Source organism: Triticum urartu, chromosome 4A, assembly GCF_056163025.1.
Source record: "Triticum urartu cultivar PI428250 chromosome 4A, HENAU_Tu73, whole genome shotgun sequence".
Lineage (NCBI taxonomy): Eukaryota > Viridiplantae > Streptophyta > Magnoliopsida > Poales > Poaceae > Triticum > Triticum urartu.
This window is the reverse complement of record NC_141876.1, coordinates 61549901-61574654: the sequence shown is the minus strand read 5'-3', so window position 1 is coordinate 61574654 and position 24754 is coordinate 61549901. Positions and strand designations below refer to the sequence as shown.

The 24754-nt window shown below is 43.8% G+C and overlaps 1 protein-coding gene across 1 annotated transcript; it reads right to left on the bottom strand.

Annotated features, from left to right (window-relative positions):
• Positions 1 to 13011: 13011 nt before the first annotated feature.
• LOC125550641 (mitochondrial import receptor subunit TOM5 homolog) lies at positions 13012 to 15454 on the bottom strand. The gene is made up of 2 exons (XM_048713678.2): positions 15247 to 15454; positions 13012 to 13358 (listed from the first exon to the last, which is right to left on the bottom strand). Exons 1-2 carry the CDS (start codon positions 15325 to 15327, stop codon positions 13281 to 13283), a joined length of 159 nt encoding a protein of 52 aa, XP_048569635.1. The 5' UTR covers positions 15328 to 15454; the 3' UTR covers positions 13012 to 13280.
• Positions 15455 to 24754: the final 9300 nt, after the last annotated feature.

Here is a 24754-nt window from a genome sequence, read left to right as displayed (position 1 = left end):
AAAGAACAAGGAGTCAAGGATACACGTCTACAACAAGGCGACGAATCTGCTCTTTCCTCTAAGCTAACATCCGGCGGCTAAACACCCATCGGGGAGGTCTGTCACAACACGTAATCATATTGATACACAAGGAAGCTTGGGTTAAAAACCCTATCTTCTAGCTAGATGATCAAGATGCATACGGTTTGTATCTCACCATGCCTTGCAACAAACTCTTCGGTAGAACCTTTCCACTTCTCGTTGCTAGATTGCAAACATGTTTGTGACCTCTAATACACGATCATTTCTTTAATAATTTCACCTCTTCTCTTGCATGATCCAGTAATTATCATACTGGTTGCCTCCACTATCTCAGATCTCCGTCCAAGGGTACTTTATTCTTCTTTCTTTCTAATTATTTTTTGCTTCTGCCAATGGTTCATAGACCATACAAATTATGGAGCCATTACACGAAAGCGGAACTATGAGGTTTGTTGCGATATATAAGCACAACTCTATATAGAGTAGGTGATTCGTGTTCACTTGAGTAGTTGAGGGCAGGACAATATGCATGTATCAGTATAATGTACATGCTCAAAACACACAAATTATGTTACCTCCGCACATTTTTTTTCCATCAAGATGGAGATCAACAATCACATATATTTGGTACAAAGAACTAGGTAGTGCAATGTCATGCTTTTTTCACTTGATGAGGTGAAACAATCCGCATTCCATTTGCGATTAACTAACAAACTAGTCTAGTACAGGGAATAGCATGGGGGCTGACGCCTGCCCGGTCAAAAAAGTTGGTGAACTTATGATATGGAAGCCGGGGAATAAAAAGCCCCATACCTTAATGAAAGGAAAACTGTAATTTTTCGCTTGCGGAGTTTTCGCCATACAGTCTTTGCGACTTTGCCGGTAGTGACATCCTCCCCATCGGCCATTTCTTAAGAAGACTAGCTAAGGGCCCTGGTACTATCGATTATTTTTTGTGTAATTTCAAATGTGAACCAACTCCTCGTGTCTTATTGGCCAAACATCTCTTTGAGTTAATTAAGGTGGTAGATGTGAATAACCATTGAGTTTTAAGTGACCGCCGGCGAGCAGGAAGTACACGGAGATGTATCGATGCACACTCCCTTCAACGACGATCACACTATTGACAACCTGCATTTAACCTCCCCCCTTTCCACCCACCTGTGAACTGCTTTGGTTGATTAGTTCAATAAAAATTGTAAAAAAAATACAAGAAGTAGGAGGGGGTTTAATCATCTGGGAATGAGAATGAAAAACACGAGATACTTTTTTCTAGAAATATGGACTAATGGAAATTTAACCCCTAAAGAAGCGCTTTATGAGGCTCCTCGTAATGTATTAGCTCTTTCATGCTGAACACGGTTAATAGAAATCTCGCTCTACATGGCGATTATGGTTGTGCCTACATCTCAGTCAGAAATAACAGTTTCTCAATTATTGCCATCTGTACGGGGATTTTTTTCTATTTCTATTTTATTTTTTCGTTCCCGTCGTGGGATGTGCAGTTGCACATAGATGAAGGGTGTGCAGTTGCACGTAGACAGACGATGGTGCAACTATAGTTGCACGTGGTTGACGTGCGATTGCGTTGTCCAGCAGGCTTGAAATTGCAATTGCGTGTGGGAGACGTACATGTAGTCGGGCAGGATACACGTCTACAACAAGGCGACGAATCTGCTCTTTCCTCTAAGCTAACATCCGGCGGCTAAACACCCATCGGAGAGGTCTGTCACAACACGTAATCATATTGATACACGAGGAAGCTTGGGTTAAAAACCCTATCTTCTAGCTAGATGATCAAGATGCATACGGTTTGTATCTCACCATGCCTTGCAACAAACTCTTCGGTAGAACCTTTCCACTTCTCGTTGCTAGATTGCAAACATGTTTGTGACCTCTAATACCCGATCATTTCTTTAATAATTTCACCTCTTCTCGTGCATGATCCGGTAATTATCATACTGGTTGCCTCCACTATCTCAGATCTCCGTCCAAGGGTACTTTATTCTTCTTTCTTTCTAATTATTTTCTGCTTCTGCCAATGGTTCATAGACCATACAAATTATGGAGCCATTACACGAAAGCGGAACTATGAGGTTTGTTGCGATATATAAGCACAACTCTATATAGAGTAGGTGATTCGTGTTCACTTGAGTAGTTGAGGGCAGGACAATATGCATGTATCAGTATAGTGTACATGCTCAAAACACACAAATTATGTTACCTCCGCACATTTTTTTCCATCAAGATGGAGATCAACAATCACATATATTTGGTACATAGAACTAGGTAGTGCAATGTCATGCTTTTTTCACTTGATGAGGCGAAACAATCCGCATTCCATTTGCAATTAACTAACAAACTAGTCTAGTACAGGGAATAGCATGGGGCCTGATGCCTGCCCGGTCAAGAAAGTTGGTGAACTTATGATATGGAAGCCGGGGAATAAAAAGCCCCATACCTTAATGAAAGAAAAAAAAAAGTAATTTTTCGCCTGTGGAGTTTTCGCCATGCAGACTTTGCGACTTTGCCGACAGTGACATCCTCCCCATCGGCCATTTCTTAAGAAGACTAACTAAGGGACCTGGTACTATCAATTCTTTTTTGTGTAATTTCAAATGTGAGCCAACTCCCCGTGTCTTATTGGCCAAACATCTCTTTGAGTTAATTAAGGTGGTAGATGTGAATAACCATTGAGTTTTAAGTGACCGCCGGCGAGCAGAAAGTACACGGAGATGTATCGACGCACACTCCCTTCAACGACAATCACACTATTGGCAACCACCTGTGAACTGCTTTGGTTGATTAGTTGAATAAAAATTGTAAAAAAAATACAAGAAGTAGGAGGGGGTTTAATCATCTGGGAATGGGAATAAAAAACACGAGATACCTTTTTCTAGAAATATGGACTAATGGAAATTTAACCCCTAAAGAAGCACTTTATGAGGCTTCTTGTAATGTATTAGCTCTTTCATGCTGAACACGGTTAATAGAAATCTTGCTCTACGTGGCGATTATGGTTGTGCCTACATCTCAGGCAGAAATAATGGTTTCTCAATTGTTGCCATCTTATGGGGATATTTTTTTCTATTTCTATTTTCTTCTTTCTCTTTTATTTTTTCATTCCCGTCGTAGGATGTGCAGTTGCACATAGATGAAGGGCGTGCAGTTGCACGCAGACAGACGATGGTGCAACTATAGTTGCACGTGAGTGACGTGCGATTGTGCTGGGCCAGCAGGCTTAGAATTGCAATCGTGTGCGGGGACGTACATGTAGTCACGCGCAAACATACATGTGTGCAATTATAGTTGGACATGGATGATGAAGTGTTGTTGTGCTAGGCCAAATAGAAGTACATTCAACTGCGACATATTTGCAGTTGCACTAAGGTTGACAAGTCACGGACAGACGAACATGTAATTATAGTTATGTACGGTTGTGTGTGTCATGCACAGAGCATGTGACTACAGTTACATGTGAAAAAATAATAGAGTAGTAAACAACGTAAAATGTGCGTTTTTTTTTCTCCGCAAGAATCAGTGCTGTTATGGAGTTGATTGACAAATATCAATTGAGAAATAGCAATCCCGATTGTATATACACACCGGCATACACAACTGCTAATCGCAAAAAAAAAGTACACAACTACAACAAGCATGCCAAAGAATAAACTAATGCATCCCTAAAAAAGAATAAACTAATGCGAGTGTACAGATCTGTTCGGCCTGGTGACTGGTGTCACATATCAAGGTCGCACCGTAGCTGCGTCTTGAAGCCGACCGCGACGGAGGCGACCCACTTGACGAGGACGGCGAGCATGGGCGGCGTCTCCAGCCTCTGGGGCACCGACATCGTCGAGGTGTAGTCCGGCGCCGCGGCCTCCACGGACCGGTGGCACGCGCCGATCTCTTGATCGTAAGCCTCGGCGCCGGCGGGCTCGGCGAGTGGAGTCGCGGGCTTCAGAGGCGCGGAGGTCGGCCATGGGTCGTCGTGGGGCGGGAGCGGGAGCGGGGGCGGCAGGGTGATCGCCGGCGGCGGGAACGACCGGAATTTCGCCGGACTGGCCCCGTACATGATGATGGATCGCCTGGTTCTTGAGTCGTTGCTCTGTTCGGATTGCTCTTGCGCGTGTCAGCAATCTTAGGTACGTAGGTGCTTTCACAGCTCATGGAGTAACGTATTTATTCATTGGGATCCGGCCGTGCATGTCCGAGTCGTATTGGGATTTCGGAGCACCGAGCACTCGTGTCCGAATGACACTGTGGCTCGCTACTGTCCTGTCCTATTTGAACTACTATCGGGCGGACGTTGGCCGGCTTACCTGTATGCTACACAGTTTCCGCCGCACGATCTCGCGATCTCAATAATCTACGGTGCTGACCAGCGTGCCGGCTGCTACGTACGGACATCGTCGGAGTCCCACTCGAGTTCCTCCACCGCCGCGCCGAAGGACGACTCCTCGTCCACCGGTCCGGTTCGATCATGACCACGTCTCTTTATCAGTAATCACCATGTAACGTCTGTTATAAGCTCACCCGCAAAATAAAAGTCTGTCATAAGCTCGCGGGCTCGCAGCCGCGGGCAAAAATCACTGTTTTGATTTTGTCATACACTTCAGTACAAAATGACACATGTTTGAAGGCATGATCTTATCCTCGGGTCTACTGCTCTGCATGGCGGTGGTAAGGTGCCTGGCCTATCGGGACGTTCGGCAACGCCGCCGACCCCTCATGACCGCACTGACATGGTAAATTGCCTACCGCTAAGGTCGCAGGCGGTAGCCTAGGTACTCTACCACCGGGGCTTTAGGCAGTAGACCCTCGAAGGGGTAAAGGCGCTTGGCTCAAGCTGCTGCTCTGCTCTGGACTGGCTGCATGGTGGCGCGTGATACCAGGGTGTGAGAGCCGCGCCTGCGGGGCATGCGGAGAGCTACCACAAGGTGTTTGATGAAATGTTGCGCGATGGTTACCCTTACTACTAGATGATGAAATTGGGAGTTATCACTAGGTTCACAAACAACACCTCCAAAAATATTGTCAAGGTTCAAGGTCTTTTTTACAAATAAATGATCGTCAGCAGGACACCTCAACACTAGCGACATGTTTGCTCGTTAAACAAAGTCTTGTGAGCAGTTTATAACATTTTAGAAGATGTGTCACCAAACTACTATGGGTGTATGACTAGTGATGCGTTTATCTCACTAAATAATAATGATGCACCTCGGGTCTCGTGAGCATAAATTTTAAAATCATTCACATGTCTCACGGAAAAAGAAAGATTTCTTGGGCCTCATGAGATCCGTCTCACTGTTAACATCACAGAGAAAAAGGACATGTGCTGCCATTCTCTAAATTTTACCAATAAATCTGGAATGCTAACTATAGAGCATCACAAAGTAAAAAATGTCATAAAATCTGGAAGAATTGCACTATTTATAAATCTTTGTAGAAAAAAGGAGCATTTCTGAAATAAGTACTATATTCGTGGCATTTGTTCTCAACTCTAAACAATGAGAGTAAGATGAAGGATATGGTTTGACATACATGAGGCCCAAGAAATCTTTCTTTTTCTGTGAGACATGTGAATGATTTAAAATTTATGCCATTTTGTAAGATTGTAAGATGAGCCAACTATTAATAAAGTAGTACTTATCTAAAACTTACTATTATACAAGCCAGCTATTGGATTGACTATGACATGAACACTTCTTATAGCCGATTGTTGGCTATATTATTAACCATACTCATATGCCAAATCTTCTTACCCAGCAATATGACTCTTATCAGAAACCAATAATGGTAATGTTATGACCGGTATAGGGGCTTAGCCCAGTGGGTTATGGCCCTAGTATCTTAATTAGGGGTTTAGCCCAATTATTTTATCGTATTAGGATCGTTTGCTTAGGAATTAAGTAAACCTCTCTATATAAGGAGAAGAGATGTATCAATCTAATCAAGGAAGAAGCAATCAATGTTTGCTTGGCTTCCAGGGAAGCCAAGAGACCTAAACCCTAGCCGTCTCCTGTTTTCGCCGCCGCTGCTCCCGTCGTAAGGACAGCGCCACGCCGCCGGCCGCCGCGCACCAGCCCTCGCCCTTCTCCCTCCTTCCCCTGCAACCTATGCCCCAGGCCTGGTAGGGTACAAACTCCTATCAATTTGGTATCCAGAGACTTGGATCCGATCATGTCTTCGTCAACACCATCGCCGCCGCTGCCTGTCTCCACCTCCGCGCCGATGACGTCCGCCCCGATGACCATCGCCGGGGCCTCCACACTGTCGGGCCCGGTCACCACCGTGGGCTCCTCACCGCCCCCGGCCCCCATCACTTCCGCGCCGCCAATGACCGCCGTCTTCACGCCGGATCAGGTCACCAATATCTTGCGGGATCTCGTGACGGCCGTCCAGGGACTCCTTCTGAACCAGTACCAACCGTACATGGCCGGGCCGTACGCACCTCCGCCGGCTGCGCCGATCGCCGCCTACGGCCACCCCACGCTGCCATGGCCGTCCCATGGCGCGCTTGCCTACAGCGGGCAGCCGCTGCTGCCGTTCCAGGCGGCCCCCCGCGCTACCGTGGCCGGCCCAGGGCACGCCGGCTTGCACCGGGCTGCCGCTGCTGCCGTTCCAAGCGGGGCACCCCGGCGAGACCACTCCGGCCGCGGCTCCTCTGTGGCATCTGTTGCCGCCGCCAGCTGCGGCTCCCCTCTGGCATCTGCAGCCGCCTTCCCCTGCGGCAACCGACGCACCCGCCCACCCTCCACAGCCGACGCTGCAACCACCGGCGCCACCTCTGCCCAGCTCAGGGGCGTCCTCGCCGGCCGGCCTTCCGATATATCAGGTCCGGTTTCAGGCCTCCCCGTCGCCACTACCAGCTTGGGCGACTGGGTCTTCACCATCGCCAGTCTACACCACGGTTCCGGAGCAGCCGACCCCGTTTCTGCAGTTTGACGGGCCATCCAGCATCGCGGGTCCTTGCCCGGAGTACTCCGACCAGGCGCCACCCGCCTCACTGCTCCGCACCTCCGAGCCAGCTTGACACGGCGCTCCGACCCAGACACCGCCGCGGTTCGCCAAGATCGACTTCGCCACCTATGACGGCACGGAGGACCCCCTCAACTGGCTCAACCACTGCGATCAGTTCTTTCGCGGGCAGCGCACCCTCGCCTCGGAGCGCACCTGGCTCGCCTCGTACCACCTCCGTGGCGCGGCACAAACCTGGTACTACGCCCTCGAGCAGGACGAGGGCAGTAATGCCCCCTTGGGAGCGCTTCCGCGAGCTCTGCCTCCTTCATTTTGGGCCCTCGATCCGCGGGAGCCGTCTGGCGGAGCTAGGCCGCCTTCCCTTCACCTCCACGGTTCAAGACTTCGCCGACCATTTCCAGGCCCTGGCATGCCACGCGTCGGGCGTGACGGTGCAACAACGGGCTGACCTCTTTGTCGGTGGACTTCCGGATCACATCCACGTGGACGTGGAGCTTCGGGGACCCCAGGATATCCAGACGGCCATGTACTACGCCTGCGCGTTCGAGCGCCGCGCGGTGGCCGACCAGCAGGAGTCACCGTCCCGGGCCACTAGGTCGCTACCCTGGCCAGATCCCGCTCAGGGTCGGCCTGCTCAGGCTTCCGCGGCACCCCTCGCCGCGACCGCGGCGCGCCCGTTCCGCCGGCTCACCTCGACCCAGCTACTCGAGTGTCGCCGCCAAGGGTTGTGCTTCAACTACGACGAGCCCTACACGCCCGGCCACGCCTGCCCGCGACTCTTCTACCTGAAGGTTGCAGACTACATTCCGGAGGACGCCGTCGCCGCCGATCTTGCCGCCCCAGCTATCGTGAAGGTGTTTGACGCTGGTTGATCACCTCGAGGAGTTCAGCAAGCGTTTCCCCACCTTACAGCTCGAGGACGAGTTGTTTGTGCAGGCGGGGAGAAGTGTTATGACCGGCAGAGGGGCTTAGCCCAGTGGGTTATGGCCCAAGTATCTTAATTAGGGGCTTAGCCCAATTATCTTATCATATTAGGATCGTTTGCTTAGGAGTTAAGTAAACCTCTCTATATAAGTAAAGGAGATGTATCAATTTAATCAAGGAAGAAGCAATCAATATTTGCTCGGCTTCTCTTAAGGAGCCGGGAGATCTAAACCCTAGCCGCCTCCTGCTTTCGCCGCCGCTGCTCCCGTCGCAAGGAAGGCGCCATGCCGCCGGCCGCCGCACACCAGCCCTCGCCCTTCCCCCTCCTTCCCCTACAACCTATGCCCCAGGCCTGGTAGGATACAAGCTCCTACTAGGTAAGAACAGCTATTGACCAGGTCGACGGCAACCTAAACATGACACACATGCCGTATTTGATTCTCTGTAACTTCCAAGACATACTCCCCTGATTCTGTGGTTACCTCCACTATCTCAGAACTGTAGCAACGAAAAGAAAATCAATTCCTACAAATTTAACTAAGCGAATGAAGCAGGAGTGTAGTGTATGGAAGCAGGCTGGATATATATAGTGATTGTTTATGTATGCTGTGTAGTGCGCCAACATGTACAGTATCTGATAAGTGTCTCACACAATTTCTTTCCTCGCATACATTTCGCATGAAGGTCAGCATCCACATAACATTGGAACAAGAATTAGTTAATGCACATGCTTTTCACCCCGAGAGATTTTATTTGGCCCGCTAGGAAGATATATCCATATTCTGTATTCAAGGCTGGGTAACAAGCAAGACTGCGCATAAATTTTAAAATCATTCACATGTCTCACAGAAAAAGAAAGATTTCTTGGGCCTCATGTATGTCAAACCATATCCTCCATCTTACTCTCATTATTTAGAGTTGAGAACAAATGCCACGAATATAGTACTTATTTCAGAAATGCTCCTTTTTTCTACAAAGATTTATAAATAGTGCAATTCTTCCAGATTTTATGACAATTTTTATTGTGATGCTCTATAGTTAGCATTCCAGATTTATTGGTAAAATTTAGAGAATGGCAGCACATGTCCTTTTTCTCTGTGATGTTAACAGTGAGACGGATCTCAAAGGCAAACAATTTACAAAACTTAGGGTCTCTTTGATTCGCATGATTGTAAAAACATGGGAATAGGAAAAACATAGGATTAAAATGTCATGCTCATCCCAATCCTATAGGAGTTTAGGTTGTTTGATTGCATCATAGGAAAACGAAGGATTCTTTCAAAGAGGTTTGACTGGATGCTAGAAATCCTATGGGAAGTAGTACAAAAAATTCCTTAGGAAAAAAATCCTATAGGATTCAATCCTATGAATCAAACAACCAATATAGGAAAAATTCCTAAGGATTCTAATCCTCCAAAATTCCTATGCAAATCCTTTGAATCAAAGGAACCCTTAGTATCCATCATCCCACATTATTTTACTTCATTTGGTATGGAGCTGTGCACTGCTGGTACTCGTATTCAACGTAAGGGTCTTGGCGGAAGTTGAAGTGCAAGGATGAGTTCTCATTTCTGAATGCGTATGGATGGACATGTGAAGCACCATGGTTTACAGGCTTAGCATTGTACTTGACATCTACTCCAAACTCACATGAAGATTCAGAGCATGTGCTTGTGCAACGAAATCGGTCGGAGGCCCTAAGTAGTTATTTTCTGGGGGAACAATTGTGTCTTTCCATGGCGCAATCCCAGTTACATACTCCCTTTGTTCCATAATGTAAGACGTTACTTCCTTATAAACACAAGATAACCGTTTGAACTTATCTCATAGTACGACTGCACGTTAAAAAATGCCTTTGGTAACAAGGCATTTTTGTAGAAATAAACGTCAGTGATTACTGCTGATATTAATTACCTGGTTAGTATCTGGAGTCCGAAAACTGTTGATAGTAGTTACCTGGTTAGTATCTTGAGTCCAAACCGTGGTATCATCTGTATTAGAGAAACTTTTGGAGAGGTTTTCATGATTGAGATGTGAATGAGTGAAGTTGGAGCAAAGGATTGGATGAATACTGGCTGCTTGAGCCTTTGTAGCCATACTTCAAGAGAGTCTCGACCACCCTATTCTCAAACTTTTTGCGACCTGACCACTTTACCTACATGATTATTCAATAAGCTTACAATGAATTTTCCAAGAAGACTTCCTCTACGTAGCAGTTGCTTCACTACTTTAACAATACAAACTGTTCTCAGAAACTGTACAGCAAGCATCCCACTAACAGTGCCTTGAAACTACTCCCTCCGTTCCCATAATATAAGAATGTTTTTGGCACTACACTAGTGCCAAACACGTTCTTATATTATAGGATGGAAGGGGTAGTTAACTATTCAAGACAGATAGACTACATGAATTTCTGATTCAATTAAATTAGTTAACTATTCAACGAAGTTGTATTCTCAGTGTAGCAACAACAACAAAAAAGGCTGAAACACAAACGCAGAGAGAGAGAGAGTCTAGGTTGAAGAGCATAGAAAATGAGGTGTATACACGACTGATAGAGAGGGGCATCTCTGCTTTGCAAAGCGAAAAGTTGACCTCTGCAGTTCTCGACTCCATACTAGTTTATTTTATGTTTGTCTTCCTCATCCCCAAAAGCGTTCTAAAAATCTTAGACTCAATTCGGCGAGCCTTCTTCTGGGCCGCAAAGGAAACTTGTATCGGTGCTCAATGCTTAGTTGCATGGAAAAATATGTGCAAACCAAAATACTGTGATGGTCTAGGCCTAAAAAACTTGCATAAGCAGAACAACTGTTTGTTAATGAAATTCGCTGTAAAAGCTCTACTCCCGGATCAAACACCTTGGCTAGACCGGATCGCCTTGCAACACCCCAATGCTCTTATCGCCCCACAAAACAGCCACTCCTTCATCTGCCGAACTATAAACCAGCAACTACCAGCACTCCATGCTATCTTCTTTGTTCTAACCAACTCTGGCACAAATACATATTTCTGGTTAGACACATCGATTCACCAGAAGCCTCTCGTTGTATTATTCCCTTGCCTATACTCTCACACCACTTTACCCCTAGCTCGTGTGTCTACTGTTTTTAATTATGGTTTAGATTCAATCCTACGGAACCGCCTAACCTCTAATGCTACTGCTGAGTTGTGTTCTGTGTTGTCCCTCCTGCGGGATTTCCAGCTGTCGACTAGGCCAGACGAGCGCTACCTCAATGGTGGCATGTGCTTCTCCACCAGGGCCGCCTACACGCTCATCATGGGCGACGCCTCTGTCAATGATGTGCATGCCATTCCAATATGGTCTTCATGCGTTCCCAACCGGGTGAAGATCTTTGCATGGCTGTTGTTCCGAGATCGACTCAACTCCAAAAGCAACCTACTCCGCAAGCACATGATCGCTGACTCTCTGGTGCGGGTTCGATGGTGAAACACGCTCGCACATATTCATCGACTGCCCACTCGCGCAGCGGATATGGCAACAGATTGGCATTTACCCCTCGGCCACCATCGACGATCTTTGGGACTGTTGTCTCCCTTCTCAGCTGGATGCGGCAATCTGGCACTCCGTCCTCCTCATTATTCCATGGAAGATCTGGGACTCGAGAAATGCTATGACCTTCAGGCAGCAAAACCACCACAATATCCTCACCCTTAGGAGAATCATTGATGATCTCATGCTCTGGACACACAGGATGAAGAAAACAGAGCAAAAGCAGGCCTCCTCCTCATGGCGTTCCTACCTCTTATCACGTTTACGCGTGCCTATGTAATTTTCACCTTGTAATCAGTCGAATGATGGGTTACAAACATACAAACATTGAGAAATATATTCAGGTGGGGAGCTCCCCCCCCCCCCCCCCCCCCCGGCGGTGATTTTTTTTACCTCCTTCTTTTCCTGTTCCTATCAGAGTAGTTTGTCCTCAGCCACTTCCGCGTGGACTGTTTGATAAGCTTCTAGGCCTTATACAATGCAAGGTGCTTAGTAAAATAAACCGAGTGTGTTTCTCAAGCATCAATGCTTATATCTCAATAAGAAGGGTGCCTAATTAACATTTGTTTAAGAAAAACTGGTTTATTTTTATAAACAACTCCCTGAGCACTTTGCATTGTATAAGGCCTAAGAAGCAGCAACATTTGAGTTTGGGAATGCATAAAATCAAAAAATAACAATAAAAATATTTGAATTTTGTTGGCAACACAAGTTGAATGCATGCAAATTTCCATGAAGAAGTTACATTCCTGATGCTCTGGGCGAAAAAATAAAATCAATGCTCCAAATAGAATATTTTTTAAAAGCATTTTGAAGTGTTAATTTTGTATTTTTGCCAACCTCCTCGAATGTTTTTCCATCACGAGAATTTGCACACAGTTAGAAAATTAAGCAATGTTTGTTGTAAAAGAATCAGATTTTTAAAATCTATTTTCTACTTTTTTATTTTACTTTTTGAGCTCAGGGTTATGATACTTTCGCAGTCTAACTTTTTTTTTTAAGATAAACCAAAACTTTATTCACTAGAGATAAAAAGTACATCGTTTGTGAGAATCATTACAATTTCATTTAAAGGTTCCTCAAACCAATTAGAAATCAATGAAAATCTAGCTAAACTCGCAAACTCATGAGCTACTTTATTTGCTTCTCTGTAATCTTGGTTATACACTCAATGTCGGTTGAGTCGACGATGGCAGCATCAAAGTCGCCTGCGTGGGGTCGGACCTCATCAAAGTCGGGCTACCTTATGTGTTAATAATTAACTAGACAATCTAGTTTTCACTCGGCTTTCCTTAATTAACCAAGCAACTATACACTCAATGTCGGTTGATTTAAAAAAAAAACCAAGCAACTATTCTCTTCGTAAGAAGTCCTGCCATTTCAGAAAAATAATCTTGGTTTCAAGTTGCATATTCAGTCATTTTGTTCTGATGATAATGCCTATGTTTTAGTTGTTGGGATTGCGTCCGGAATGTCACCGAACGAGATGCTGGGAATATTTATGATTTTAGTTCAGGGAACCTCAACTTGCCCATTCTTTAGCCACACCCATAACAGAATCAAAGCGTTCCATCTAAACAATGAAATTAGACTGTTAATTTTAACACAACCATAGATTTGTGGTGGCCTAACAGCAAACTGGACATTTTACTTATTACTCATAGAAGACAAGTGCTCGGCTCAAAAAGAACAAGTCAAATAACCCTGCCGAGAAATGCTTCAAACACCACCTTAACAAGAAACCCACAAGTCTGAGTACAAATATTCCACAAGCCTGATCATAAGGCACACAACGAAAATGGGCATGGAACCACCATTACCCTGCTCAGCCACTACGACTCCCTTAAACTACCATCATGTCACCAAAGGTGCGCATCAAAAAGATGGATCCAGCAAATATCCCCGCAGCCTTTAGCACTCTCTGTAAATCAAAAGCAATAAAGAGAAGTAGTGTAATTAGCATAAAATTTTCACAAAACACGATGGAAGGTCACTAATAAACATAGATTCATTATGAGGTCAAATTTGGCCATGTAACTGGTGTTTGATGCTCCACTAACATGGGCTGCCAAGTTTTGGATTCAGCTAAGGGCATTTTAGTTCTGCTCTGTTCTAGACCAAATTTCAGTTCAAAGTCTCAATGGCCAAAGGACAGCAATCCAATTCAAGAGAAAAAACAAATATAACACACATATATATTTATAAATAACTAATCAATCCAGATACACAGCATATGCCATGCACAGGTTACCAAATTTGAGCTAATCACCCAGACACATATAGTAGACAGTCAAGTATCAGTTCCAGATTGCTCTAAATGATGCGAATTTAAAAACACTCCAGCTAACCCAGTGGTAGAAACTGGTACGTTACAAGACTATTAATTTCCATCACAGCAGCAACACTAACGCAACACAGTACTACTGTCTGGTGTTTGGACAGGGTTAGCACGATTCAAAGCAACTAGTACAACACAATATGCCAATGATATTTTTTCATGGTCCATACATCTTTGGCCTCCCTTCGAATGATGAGTTCCTATATGTTAGTTTAGTTGCGGAGTTGAAATATTGCCGACTCGCCGTAAACACGCCCCACATTTTCTTGGAATGTCTGTGACATTGTCCTAAATCCAGGGCCAACCTTTTCTTCAGTGTTCGTGCATACATATGGTGGGTGTTGCAGTCACTAGTAAGGAATGAAGATTATATAAACTGACATGGTGGTGAAGGTCAGGGAGATATCTAATTTCTAATATGAAGGAGATGGATCATGCGCCATACGGATACCATTGTCTCTCTTCAAATGAAAAATAAATTCATTATTAGCTGAAAAAGCCTGAAACTGCTCTGAAGTAAGTTGAGTTGCTAAAACAGACTTGAAGAGGTGGCACATCCTTTTTTTTTTGACAAACAGTTGCACACTGAGAAATCCTCATACCAAAGTTCAAATTCCACTGTCAAGAAGGAAGTAGGCCTTACTTTAACTGGCAATAATGATGATTAATTTTGTAGGTTTTCAAATGTAAGAGGCAGAACAGTAAGGCACTACGAAGGTGCTAAGATTTAGCTCCAGGAAGAACAATTATGTTTCTCTCTCACAATCTATATCGCAATAAAAATACACTCAAAAGAAAATCCCAGCTCAACAGCTTCAAAATAAAAAACAACAGGCAATATAACAAGTAGATGAGGAGACCATGTAATTCGGTGATTAAAAGAATTTTCTACCTAGGAACAATGAATATCCCCTGCCAGTAGGCCTTGCAGAGAAACTGAAAAATTCATCCTAATGGTCATCCAGTGTTCTTTTGCAGGTACAAAGGAGCACTAGATTTGCATCAACCTATTTCTCTTGGCATAACCATTGAACTTCTACATGTAGCAGATCAGGAGAAGAATCATAAATTAAATTGGTTCCTTGTTCTACAGGACCCAACCTCTAGATAAACGCCCACGCTAACCAGCGAAATCACAGGCATTCAGGCAACATAGCTGGTTACGGCAAATCCCTCCCTCTAGCACACTATTCCTCGAGATAGTAGCGGCTGGTATGATTTGTACGAGGAAACCATACGCGTCAACTGGGGAAAGTATAAATACGGATCTAAGATTAAGCACCAGCAACGTAATCGCGCCGAACCAAAGCAGCTAGATCGCCTACTTGCGCCGCTAATCATCTCACTCGCGCCGACCAAAAGCAGCAGAGCTATTACAACTACAGCTACCAGCGCAATCGCACGCGAAGGAAACAGGAAAACAAAGGGCAGAGCAGAGCACTTGAGAGGGGGCGGGGAGGGGGGTGCGTACATAGTTGACCGCCCACTGCTCCTCGTCCATGACCTGGGAGTTCCACAGGCTCTTGAGCTTCTCCACCGGCGCAGACGCCATCGCCGCCGGTCGGTTCGGGTCGGGTCGGATCGGATCGAAGGTCTGGGAATACGGGGGTTTAGGGTTTCGCTTTTCTCTCCTCTCGCTTCTTCTTTTTCTTGGCGAATCTCTCTGTTTCCTCTGCTCCGCCAGCTTATAAGATCGTGGTTTGGGCTCTGTTGCTGGTACTATCTGGCCGTGCTGCCGCAGGCCCATAAACTGGTTTGGAATTGCTGCTTGGATCAGGACACTATGTACACTCAAAAAAAAGTTGATCTGGACCTGGACTGTTTCTACGCTACCAATAGACAAAGCTGTAAACCTCATGGGCCTTTTACTATCGTGAGCCCACACACGACTACGTCTCTCACCCTTTTTCTTTCACTGCATTCAGCCCACTAGAAATCAGGTTACCCTTCGTAAAGAAATATAAGAGTGTGTCTAAAAAAAGAAATATAAGAGCATTTAGACCATTAAAGTAGTTAGTGATTTACCACTCAAAAAAGTAATTGGTGATTTAAACGCTCTTATATTTCTTATAGAGGGAGTACGAAATGACAATGCATACAATTCTTGGTGGTATGAAAATTGTACAAGGGCTCAAAATAAAATGAAAATTGTACGATGATGAGTCCATCGACGCGTTGCAGTTTGATCATATGCATGGACGGCATGATTGGCAATGTCATGCAAGAAGCGGACGTCGTGTCGTTGCATAGAGCGGCGGTCTAGAACATAAACATAGAATGATGTGACCGTCATGACCCTGAATAAAAGAGGAAAGATTTCAGCGTCATGACAAAGTTGTTCCTATAACTTAAAAAATGCATTACTTCCAAACCAAGTGTCAAAATCACAACCGTTTTCGTCGATGTGTTCTTTACAAAAAGATCTTTGAAACTAGCTCTCACATGGGTATTTTTCAACATATTACTCCTACAAGGGATGCTAGAGGAACCTTTCCCTGGTGTATCAGCGCTCGCGAGTACCCCCGCGTCGTTTGTTCCGCGGCCGCCCCGCGCCGATTTCCTCGGGGGTCAATGACGTGTGGGCTGCCGGCGCGCTCGGGGCCACCTTTTCTGTGGCATTTTTTGTCGTGCCTCCATGCATCGTCTCATGCGCTATTCCGCATGCATTAGGTGAGCCCTGGTCGGTATGTCAGCATCGACTACTTGTCCACTTCATGTCGGGCTGCTTCGTTCGCCCGTCGTTTTCACTATGTTTTTACCATGTTCCATCCAAACAACTATTCATATAAGTTTCTCTGTATTAATCATCTATTTTGCACCATCAACCTTATCAAGTTCATGTGCTCTTGTCAATTCATGTGTTTCTTGATCATGCGACCCAAAGAGGTCCTTAGTACTTAGATGTATGGTCGAGCGGTAGATGAGGATGAGGTGTGATGGTAGAGAAAGAAAATAGATCAACGAGATGAGGACGAGTTGATATATATTTTTGGTTCCTTAATTATATTTTCCTCCATTGTTTACACAAGAAACCCAAGAATTTCTCCCCACCATAAAAGCAAGCATAAGAATGTGTTTCGTTTGTTCACTTCCTACACGTGCAAAAGATTATCTTGAATAAATCACGTTGCACGCACTGGCATAAGAAAACTCAACTGTCAAAACAACTACTTTTACTCGGAGATGCACATTGAACAGAGGACTAGTGTTTTCCTTTTCAGACTCGTCGACATAGGCTGAGCTGGAAATTGTGTACGGTACAAAGTGGCGATTTCGTGGTAAGCTAAATGCCCAAATGTTTGACACAAACACGGTAACACACCTAGAACATGGTGAACCTGACAATCGAGCTAGCAAAGTAAAAACATTGGCGCCACATCCATTAGACTGGGGACGATAGTGCCAACTATGAATACTAACAGGATTTTCATCAGAACCTGCTTGCTTTCATGGAATTCCCTTTGTCGCACTAGCGGTTGCAGACAACTCTCATCCGCATGGTCCAGTCCACTATGTTTGATTGTTTACCGTGTAAGGTTTCTATATATTCCTGGCACCTTTCATTCCTACATAATATATTGGCTATGAAGATGGAAGAAAAGAAGGATCCAATTGTCCAATTTCATAGCTAGACACACAGTGGCTCGCATGTAGAACGGGATGAGATGCTATAGGAATCAACTTGCGCACATATATAGTGATATACATACCTCACATGACAATCAAGATAGTTGGGCGATGTCAATGCCATGTGATCCTACCAACTACTATCTGATTTTCTTGCCTTATACAAGGCACCGTCCAAGGGAAATAAATTGTGTAGCCTCACTCATCAACTTTGGCCGATGGCAATTGAAGCATATTTGGCGAATAGCATTCGTGATATTTTTATTTCTTCATGCATAGAGTTGTACTCCATGTTTGGAATCGTGCTACACTGGACTAGAAAAAAATGTGACAGGTCTAAGGCTTTCTATTTTTTTTGGTATATGTGAAGATTGAGAACTTTGTTGGTTTTTTCAAAAAGGATCGAGCATACTTGAATCGGATTTGGAATACATGAAAGGTGACCAAATTGAGTTGTTTTCATAGTGTTGCATCATGCTACAAGAGATTAAGGGTGCGTTTGGTTGCAAGGGTGGCCAAAGACGGGTTGGGATCGTCCAGAAAATAAGTACATTTGGTCATAAAGCACTTGAATGCTTCCAGTTTGGTTATAAAGCACTTGAATGCTTCCAGTAAAAAAAATTGCCCGAAGATGTTGAACCCTTCCACCCTAAGAAATCGGTCAAATCAAAGGGCCTCCTATTGCATGCATGACCATGTGAGCATGACTGGTGCTCCCATCCCAAATAAATAGCTCATTTCTTGTATACATCCAAACACATGGATTGAATGATCCCATCCCATAAAAACTGGGCGGTCCAAACCCATTCATACGACATCTTCAAGTAAATGCATCCTAAGGGTGTGTCTAGCTTTTGCGATCCTACATGAGTTTGATAAACACGAATCATGACTGTCAGTAAGTAAATTTGGTTGATGCCCCCCCCCCCCTCCTCTTTATGGTTACATAGTACAATTGTACCAAACCCATTTTTTCCCTTACATCCTATATAGAAATGGCATCATATGTTACATCCAGAAATATAAAGAGCAAATGTCAAGCTCAACGGGTATACACCCTTATTTCCATCTAACCAGCAGTTGCATATGCATGCGTGAATCTTAATAATATACTCCCTTCGTCCCGAATTACTTGTCGCAGAAATGGATGTATCCAGAAGACTAGAACTTAAAACACGTCTAGATACATCCATTTAGAAGACTAGAACTAAAAACATGTCTAGATACATCCATTTACGCGGCAAGTAATTCTGGATGGAGGGAGTATGTTTTATTTATTTATTTATTTTAAATATGGATTAACTGCACATTCCGTAGCCATTGAAATTTCTTTATTTAGTTATACAATCTATCTATTTTGTATTCCCTTTGTTCCTTTTTTTTTGCGGGAACCCTTTGTTCCTTTTTAGTCTGCATATAAAATTTGTTAGAAGTCAAATTTTATAAAGTTTGACGAACTATATAAGAAAAAATATCAGCATTCAGAATATGAATCAATATCATTAGATGCATCATGAAATTTATTTTTAAACTATATAACTTTTGTATTGTAAATGTTGATGTTTTAAATATAAAATTGATCAACTTTACATAGTTTTGACTTCAAATAAATTTTATATGCAGAGTAAAAAAGAAACGGAGGGAGTACATTTAAACAAAAGGCAAACAAACTACCAGATTCATCATCTAATAAAAAAATATAAACCATTGATCATGTGGTAGGTAGTGGTCTAGATTTTCTAACAAACCATGCTAAATGTATGCTAATTCAAGGGTTGAAACTGAATTCTAACAAGGACAACACACACAATAGAAGTGTCGGATGCTCATAGTCCATGTGATATTGTTGCGAATTCATGTTAACTAGCAAAACAAAGCTCCAAACCTTCACAAATATATGTTATACTTATGTTAACAACAGAACCAAAAAATTATTTGTGCACGGACCAAGATTTACTGAAGCATAGATGTGTTGTGCAGTGCAACATATTTACTTCAGTAAGTTGCAATGTCTAATAATTTTTTTGCGGGGTGTAATGTCTAATAAATTAAACTGGAAAATACATTAGGGCAATGAAAGAATAATACAATCAAAAAGCGTCTTAGCAAATATTTTATTAATACATTCTTGTTAACGGATTAGCAACACTAGAAGTTAGAATATAAGATGAAGATTTTGTGCAAGCATCTTGGACGAATTACATTTTGCACTAATAAAAAATATAATATATTTGTAGGGAAATCTCTATTGTTAAGGACGCCGATAACTGACAAACGTGTGGCACAATGGATACCCGATCACACGAGTCATGTGGTCATACCTAGGAGACAACCCACACAACTCTGCGTGGGCGAACATTAAAACTGTTCACATGTTTGGGCGCAGCTACGATGGCCCACATGACCCTGTGTGGCAACTGCTCACCCCCACCCCGTGAGCACGAACGCGTGTATAATCAACTTTAGTTGTCATGTGTAATTAATTGTAGTTGCCATGTCTGTCATGTATCATTAAATATAGTTGCTAGTGTAACTAATTGGAGTTGCCACGTGTGGTCAAATCATAGTTGACATGTAGGGGCTGTTTGGATTGTGACTATGTTTGCCTTATATTGCCACACTTGCCTAACTTAAGTTGCTCAAATTGTTAGCCACACTTTGGCTTGCCTAAAGAAATCTTGCCACACTTTTTGTGTCTATGACATGTGGGGTACACTGCTAATAAAAAAATGTTGTCTTAGATGTGGCTAGAACCAAACACCCACCTAACTTGGTCAAACTTGCCTAAGGTGAGGTGTGGCAAAGTGTGGCTAGAAACCAAACAACTCCGTATTATCAACCATAGTTGTCGTGTGTGATTAACTAGTTGCCACATAGGTACACTTGTAATTGTCGTGTGTGGCTAAGCCATAGTTGCCATGTATGGTCAATCATAGTTGTCGTGTATGATTAACTAGTTGCCACATATGCACATCTGTAGTTGCCACCTATCATCGTGTGAGCGAATAGCAGTTTCTTCCACACGTTCGGGCGAGCGTCCTATGTGTCGTTTGGGCGAGGAGCGCCCACACATGTGACACTAAATGATATTGCCCACACGATGTTGGATGCTTACGTGGCTCTCCACCCATATGGCAACTGCTTCAAAATCCATGCAAATGGATCGAACAACATTAAGTGCGTGTGAGTGTGTTGATAAGTGCTACATGTATGGGCGTTATCATTTGGGATTATTAAAGAGGAGTTTGTTGGTTTTGCTTCCATCGCTTCCACCCCTCCCCTCGATACATGCCCCTCCCATTGATTTATTTCAAACCATGCTGCAAGCCTCATTAATTTTGTTCCAAACCGGTCTCGTGTCCTCGTTTTCGGGGAAAGAAATTCCTTGCAGAGCAATTAAAAAAATCAAATAAATTCTGTCAAAAAAATCAAATAAATCTCCATTAGAAAGAAGTCCATTGCAAACAAACAACAAAATCAATTCACGTAGTTGTACATACACAATCTCAATCACATCATATCCTTCTTTACCTTTGCCTATGGATTCCCTGCCCACAATATATCTCAATCTTAACCAATCAAAATTTTCCGACGTTGAACCACTAGAATAAGTTGCCCTTGTTGCACCGCATGATAGTAACTATATTTAGGTACAAGAACAAGTGTTTAGATTTAAATCTATATGAAACTTTCGCAAAATTGATAAGAAAATGATCAATTCACACCAACGGAATCTTTTTTCCCAAATGCCTATCGACAATCTAGTGCTCCCTCCGGTCCTTTTTAGTCCGCATATAAGTTTTGTCCGAAGTCAAAGTATCTCAACTTTGACCGAACTTATAGAAAAAGATATTAACATTTACAATGCCAAATCAACATTGTTAGATTCATTATGAAATGTAGTTTCATAGTATATATATATATTTGGTATTATAAATGTTGGTATTTTTCATATAAATTTGGTCAAACTTTGCAAAGTTTAACTTGACACAAATCTAATATGCTGAGTAAAAAGGACCGAAGGGAGTATAAAAGAAAGACACATGTGGAAGAGAAAGAGACACACGTAGAACATAATAATAGATGCAAAAATGCAAATACAAAAATTAAATGATATGGTAGATACATTTATTCCAAAATAATGCTTTTCACCATAGGCGTGTGTTTGAGTATTATGAGTGGTTCTCGGTGTCAATGACAAATAAGATGTGGAGACCGAACAATCAAAGAGTGGTTGCATGTATTTTGACAACTTACAAGAAGGCATGTATGTTTCTATCGGGTAATAAGAATCAGAGGTCTATGCCAGTAAGTTATGTGTGTCAGGAAGCGTATATCATGAAGAAAGTAAAAAAGATGTTGTGGCTGTAATAGTAGAGATTGCAAGGCGGACCCAATGGTAAATAAATAAGACCAATAATATTTTACAACATGTAGCTCATGTAATTTTTTAATGACATTGACCAAAAGAGACATAAGTGGATTAAATAAGTTCTATTGATACGAAGCTAAATGATATGGTGGTTGCATTTCTTTTTAACTTTTTTCAGAACAAAGCATTTAAAAGATCGTGGATGTCGCCCAGAGAGGGAGGGTGAATAGGCGCTTTAAAATAATTACGATTTAGACTTGAATAAATACGGAATAAAACTAGCGTTTAATTTGGCAAGCACAAAACGTAAATCAACTAGACTCACCTATGTGCACCAACAACTTGTGCTAAGCAAGAAAGACAACTAAGTGATAGCAAGATATATGACATTAAACAATAAGGCTATCACAAAGTAAAGGGCTCGGGTAAGAGATAACCGAGGCACGCGGAGACGACAATGTATCCCGAAGATCACACCCTTGCGGATGCTATTCTCTGTTTGGAGCGGTTTGAAGGCACAATGCTCCCCAAGAAGCCACTAGGGCCATCGTAATCTCCTCACGCCCTCGCACAATGCAAGATGTCGTGATTCACTAAGGGACCCTTGAGGGCGATCACCGAACCCGTACAAATGGCAACCCTTGGGGGTGGTCACCAAACCCGTACACTTTGGCAACCCTTGGGAGCAGTCGCCGATACCCGTCAAATTGCTCAGGGCGATCTCCACAACCTAATTGGAGACCCCGACGCTTGCTCGGAGCTTTACACCATAATGATTGAGCTCCGAACACCACCAACCGTCTAGGGCGCCCAAGCACCCAAGAGGAACAAGCTCAACGGTACCAAGCACCCAAGAGTAATAAGCTACTCAACTTTCACTTCCACGTATCACCGTGGAGAACTCAAACCGATACACCAAATGCAATGGCAAGGGCACTCGAAGTTCCCAAGTCCTTCTCTCCCAATACCCACCAAAGCAACTAATGCTAGGGAGGAAAATGAGAGGAAGAACAAAGAAGAGAACACAAAGAACTTCAAGATCTAGATCCAAAGGGTTCCCCTGACATAGAGGAAAAAGTGATTGGTGGAAAAATAGATCTAGATCTCTATCTTTTCCCTCAAGAACTAGCAAGAATATTGGAGGGATTGAGAGATAGCAAGCTCGAAGAAGGTCAACAATGGGGGAAGAACACGAGCTCAAGAGATAAGGTTCAATGGGGAAGAAGATCCCCTTTTATATGACCTCCCAAATCTAACCGTTATGTGCTCAGCCCGCACACGAGCGGTACTGCGACCCGAGCGGTAGTGCACATAGAGAAATGCAATGGTGCGAGACCACGAGACGATAGTGCCGCCGGAGCTGTACTACCGCTGGGGATGCAGCTCAGTGCACTAGAGGAGGCAGAGCAGGACAGATGGGGTGAAGCAGAGCCGCACCAGCGGTGCTACCGCTTGAAGGAGCGGTACTACCGCTTAGAGGCTGGGAGCACACATAGTGCCACACACCCGCTGCCGCTCTACAATTGCTGGGAGCACGCATGGTCCTAGAGGGGAGTGGAAGTGGAGCGATAGTGCATGGGCGGTACTACCCCTCATACTACCGTTCCACTGCCGCGCAACCCGACACGAAAAATCGCATTCCCAAAAGCAGCGGTACTACGCGCGGCACAGGGCCGCGGTACTACCGCTCGAGAGAGCGGTACTGCCGCTTGAGGCCTTCAGGAACACAACAGAGAAACCAGAGGATACAATAAAGTTTGAACTACCTCAACTTCTGCAAATGAGCTCCGAATTGAGCAAACCTCAAGCTTGTTGGATAGATGACGGCGAGTAGCATCCAACAATGACTGGTTATAGTAAGAAGAGGCAGGGGAGGTATGCCTAAGAAATAGAGGAGTGAAACCTTCAAAAGAGAAGAATTGACATAACTGATAACCCACAAGTATAGGGGATCGCAACAGTTTTCGAGGGTAGAGTATTCAACCCAAATTTATTGATTCGACACAAGGGGAGCCAAAGAATATTCTCAAGTATCAGCAGCTGAGTTGTCAATTCAACCACACCCGGAAACTTAATATCTGCAGCAAAGTATTTAGTAGCAAAATAATATGATAATAGTGGTAACGGTAGCAAAAGGTAATGATAATAAAAGTAATGTTTTTGGTGTTTTATAGTGATTGTAACAATAGCAACGGAAAAGTAAATAAGAGAAGAAAAATATATGGAGAGCTCATAGGCAATGGATCGGTGATAGAGAATTATGCCGGATGTGGTTCATCATGTAACAGCCATAACCTAGGGTGACACAGAACTAGCTCCAATTCATCAATGTAATGTAGGCATGTATTCCGAATATAGTCATACGTGCTTATGGAAAAGAACTTGCATGACATCTTTTGTCCTACCCTCCCATGGCAGCGGGGTCCTAGCGGAAACTAAGGGATATTAAGGCCTCCTTTTAATAGAGTACGGGACCAAAGCATTAACACATAGTGAATACATGAACTCCTCAAACTACGGTCACCACCGGGAGTGGTCCCGATTATTGTCACTTCGGGGTTGTCGGATCATAACACATAGTAGGTGACTATAGACTTGCAAGATAGGATCAAGAACTCACATATATTCATGAAAACATAATAGGTTCAGATCTAAAATCATGGCACTCGGGCCCTAGTGACAAGCTTGAAGCATAGCAAAGTCATAGCAACATCAATCTCAGAACATAGTGGGTACTAGGGATCAAACCCTAACAAAACTAACTCGATTACATGATAAATCTCATCCAACCCATCACCGTCCAGCAAGCATACGATGGAATTACTCACGCACGGCGGTGAGCATCATGAAATTGGTGATGGAGGATGGTTGATGATGACGATGGCGACGGATTCCCCTCTCCGGAACCCCGAACGGACTCCAGATCAGCCCTCCCGAGAAGTTTTAGGGCTTGGTGGCGGCTCCGTATCATAAAACGCGA